The 4,526-nt window shown below is 44.3% G+C and overlaps 1 protein-coding gene across 1 annotated transcript in view; it reads right to left on the reverse strand.

Annotated features, from left to right (window-relative positions):
• LOC104488798 (UPF0606 protein KIAA1549L-like) overlaps nt 1-4,244 on the reverse strand; it is a gene marked incomplete at its 5' end in the record, with an annotated part of 10,865 nt that extends 6,621 nt beyond the window's left edge. Inside the window, 2 exons of the mRNA XM_010130881.1 lie at nt 2,247-2,464; nt 4,066-4,244. Coding sequence (XP_010129183.1) covers nt 2,247-2,464; nt 4,066-4,244 — 397 coding nt within the window. The remainder of the gene's footprint in view (nt 1-2,246; nt 2,465-4,065) is intronic.
• Nucleotides 4,245-4,526: the final 282 nt, after the last annotated feature.

Genomic DNA, 4,526 nt, shown 5'->3' on the forward strand with positions numbered 1-4,526 from the left:
GAAAGAGTGGAATGGACCTTTTCCCTAAAAGCATCGACATCTTTGACTTACTCTTATATTATTTAAAAACATTAAAATAATATTTTTTTGACAATTTTTCACAAATTTTTCACAAATTTAAAATTGCTTTAAAAGCAATTTCATTTCATTATGGAAATACAATTGTATTGATTCATTCATTTATCAAAAACCAAAACCGTTATTACCCTGTAGCATTGTTCAAGGCGTTCCTCCAGCAGTATGCCATTTTAGCCATCTTATTTTTTTACTCAGAAAAATGAAGACAATAACGCTGGCACGCGTGTTGGAGCTTATTGCACTCCATTCCAAGTCTTAGTATGGAAATTTTAGCAATTGGCTCATCTGCAAACATCTGCAACGTCCGTGAAGTCCAGTAAATGCTTTGTGTCTTTACAGAAGGTGCGTCAGGAATGGGATAGAGACTATGTATTTAACAAGCAAATCCAGCAGTCAGCCGTTTATGGTTCATCTGCACCGGGAAATCACTGCTCCGCAGCACTGTACCTGCCTTCAAGCAGTTTACATCATGCCAGTGATCACTATCTCAAATAGACTATGACAGGTTTACACAACACATTAGAAAACACGCAGAAAAAAAATGTATTCCTGGGCCTTTCGGCACACTGGCACATGACCAAACAAACAGCAGTATATTTAACAAAAAGCAGATGGCTAGCATTAAAGCTTCATGAGTAACGTTTTAATCAATTCCTACGTGGTGCGTGACACGTAATAAACATCCACAGCAATGCCTCAGTCCTCCGGTACACGTCCAGCACGCAGCCCTATCGATGCTTCTGCGGTACCACCTGCACGTTCTGGGCAGCCCGTGCAGACGGAGCAGGGCCGCTGAGCGCTGCGGTTCCGCACCTTGCCTTGCCAGTGCACTTGGAGCAATTTATTCCTCCTTCATTGGAAAACTGCACAAGGGAATGATCCCCAGACTCTCCCGCAAGGATGGAACATCCAGTTAAGTCAGCTTCCTTTTTCTTCATTGTCCAACTCAACCCTGGGAAACAGCCCATCAGGGGCAGCGTCCCCCAGTCACTTGACTCTAGACCTACAGAAGAAGTTCATTTGATCACAGCTCTTGTCCGTGTTCTGAGCCAACGCTGCTCTTAGATTTCCCATTACATCGTCTTCGTCTCTGTGCATCAAGGGCAATTGCTGTGCGCAAAGACTGTGTCACCACCAACGCTTTAACTGCAGCCATGATTTATGCTCGTAGGAAAACTTTGGTCTGAACTGCCCAGCAGATGGGATGCAAGATTGCACCTCCAGGCACGAGGGCCATTTCCAGAGGAAATGTACTTCAGTATCGCTTTTTCTCTCAAGGATCGACTGCTCCTGGTCCCTGATTACAGTAAGAACCACAACCCTCGCGGTGTGAGGTACAAACACACTCTCTTACAATCCTTTGCACCTCCAGCACCCCTAAGGAAGAGGAATCTGCATGCTATGCCACTCCTGGGGTTGGACCGGTGCGATCTCTTTTCAGAGTGTCAGCTTGTGGTTCAGAGAGCACCAGCAGAGCAGGTCCACCCACCCCCAGCAGGCTGAGGCAGAATCAGCAGGTACGCTCCCCGCCTCCTTTCTAAAATGGGGAGATGAATGCTACTGGTGTGCCATCCTCGGGAGACGGCAAAGTGTTAATCAGACATTAATACTGTTATACAATTTGCCAGCCTCATGTCACAGATGAGCAAATCAGGAATTTCTCCGTTAAAGGCACAGGACGATCACCAATAACAGGTACACACACAACCTTAGAGGTAGCATCCCCGCAGGACTCACCGAAACACATGGACAGTGTTCTCGTTGCGTTAACCTAGCGCCTATCGCAATAGTTACATTCCGATAAAAATAACAACAAAGGGAAAACACCACTGAATTTTGAAGAAGAGCAAATTCAGATACTAACTTTCTGGCTTAAGTCCACTCCCAGTAGTACAAAAAACATTACTACCACTTTTTCTGTTTACCAACTTGGAAAATGACTCACAAGAACTTTCAACAGTCCCTTCCCTTACTTTTTGTCTTTCTGTTGCTCTCTTTTGAAGCTCAGATGATGTACTTTCATAAATAGTCATGGGTTATATGAATTTTCTTCAGAAGCTGACCATACAACAAGCAGTTGGCTCATTAAGTACAGCCCATTTGACTCCCTACAACCCCTGGACATCAACTTTCCTCCCAGATGAAGAACTGCATCTGAAAAGTCTCACCTGCTCTTCGGCTCAGCAAACGGAGATGAGACGTGTGCATCTGGATCCAAAATGTGGTCAAGTTCTTTCTGGTTCTTTTCATACATCCTTTTCCTCTCTGTCAGCCCCTTGTTGTTATCAATCTGCGGGAAATCATAGTAGCCCTTTCTCTTGGCTTTCAAGCGCAGCTTGTTGCGGTAATGTTCTATATCGGACTTCTGCTTCAAAGCCTTGTTCACCTAAAAGGCAAAAGGATGTTTAAATATCTGACGATACTGTCAGTGTCGTTGATGCGCTGCATCTGTCATTTTACAGAGCGCGTTTCATACCACACCGTACCATCTGTAAGCAGCGAGGAACTGCAAGTGAACAGAGTCGCTGCATTTTTATGGCTTGGCAGATGGTTAAATAATTTTAGCCTAAAAACTATGTACCATTACAACAGTGACTCAGATACACCCACTGAAGAAAAACATGGATGATGTGAGCCAACTGTCGTGACCCAACACCGTGCTTGCTTTTGGGCACCACAGGGAGAACTCACCGATGGAAACTCCTCTAGGGTCCCGTAAGTATACAGACATCATCCCTGACTACACAAAACCTTAAATAAGACATCACTGATGGCTGGGGAAGAACTCCAGGGAAATATCATCTTATGTTCCTTTTTTAGATACTTCCTTACAAATCTGTTACGGACCCCCGTCTTTGCTTAAGGATCTTTACTTAAATGGGTGTTTGATCTGACTGGTACAGGTCAGGTGCCATGGGTGCTCCTAAGTATTGAGGAATTTTCCTTCCTGCTTCAAATTTTCAGTTACATGGAAATGAACAATTTACTTGGGCTTTGTGCTTGCAGAGTCAAATTCTACAGTCTTCTCACAAATTTCAAGAAATGTACGTACAAGAGAGCACGCAGTGCTGGGAGTGCCTTCCTGTTGACTACAGAAAACAGATGCTGAAGTCTAAATGAGCCTTTCTCTGAGTTTGGAAGCCATGTGGCATATAAGGGCTTAAAAACACAAGCACAAAAATGGGGCACCACAGACCAGGCCTGCATGGGAAGCCTGATGACACCGTCTTTTACTGTGTCTCTGGCAGCAGCCCTCCTTGTCGCTTTTAAACAGCATCAGGGAGATGCTGGCTGATCTTTCAGTGACTCTTTCAGCGTGAGTTTGCAAACAAGACACCTCTGCACCTTGTACCCATCACGTTTAACAACTGTTTAAAACCACAACCAGGCTTGATTAAATCGACATGAAAACATGAGTCATCATACAAGTGTTGGAGTCAAAGCACGGATTTTGGCCAGCCATTCCACTTTGTTCCCAGGAAAACACTGCACCCTCTGTGGACCAGCTGGAATGCAGACGGCACAAAGCCATGAGCCTGTTGCATCCTTTCTTGCTCTGAATGAGATGTGTTGCTCCCTACAGAAAGGTCAGCTTGGCACCCTGGTGATCTATATGTACATCTAATATATATACGCACACATCTAGATACATATCTGCATATCCATGCTCAGCCACAAAATTCACGTAAGACAAAGATCTTATTCTGCTCTCTGCCTTCATTACTCATTTTATTATAATTAATATGACAGAAGAAGGCTATTTGCAAAGTAAGAATATAGAAAATCGCCTCTTCCAAGGTCACATGCATTCACAGGTGCATTGGGAAAGACAAGATCTTAAATTTTCAGACCTCTGAGCCTACAGTGCTAATGGTACTTCATACAGCTGAAAAGCTCTACCAGTCCTCAACTCTAAGAGACTTAAGATTGTTCCACCTGCAGATGTAGCCAAAGAAACAGCCGAAGGCACTGTCAGCCGGTCCTTACCTCCCCATTAATGATGGCAGATTCCTGGCTCCTGTCGGAGGCAGCATGAACAGCAGGCAGTGCCACGGGTTTGATAGCTATCAGCTGTACTGATCCAGAAGAGGTGTCGAAGGGGTCAACGGTAGATTTGGCAACGTTATCAAAGAGAATGCCTCCTTCCTCTTCATCGCTTACAGGCACTAAAGCACATCAAACTTATTCAGCATAAGGACACAGACATTTTCACTGCTTGTTCAAGGTGAAATTCAGCAAGCACGTGCTTTAGATCAATGACGTGCGCAGTCCACTCAAGGAGCAGACCTGGGGGACCTTTACACTGGAAGACAATCCCATTAGATTACAGGTAACATTGTATTCAAAGGATTATCTGACACTCCCCCAAAGACAGCTGATCTCCAGTCTGCACTAATAAGATGAAAAAAGGAGAAAAAAAATGAGACAGAAAATTGTGTGCAAACAAC

Source organism: Buceros rhinoceros, unplaced genomic scaffold (assembly GCF_000710305.1).
Source record: "Buceros rhinoceros silvestris isolate BGI_N320 unplaced genomic scaffold, ASM71030v1 scaffold42450, whole genome shotgun sequence".
NCBI lineage: Eukaryota > Metazoa > Chordata > Aves > Bucerotiformes > Bucerotidae > Buceros > Buceros rhinoceros.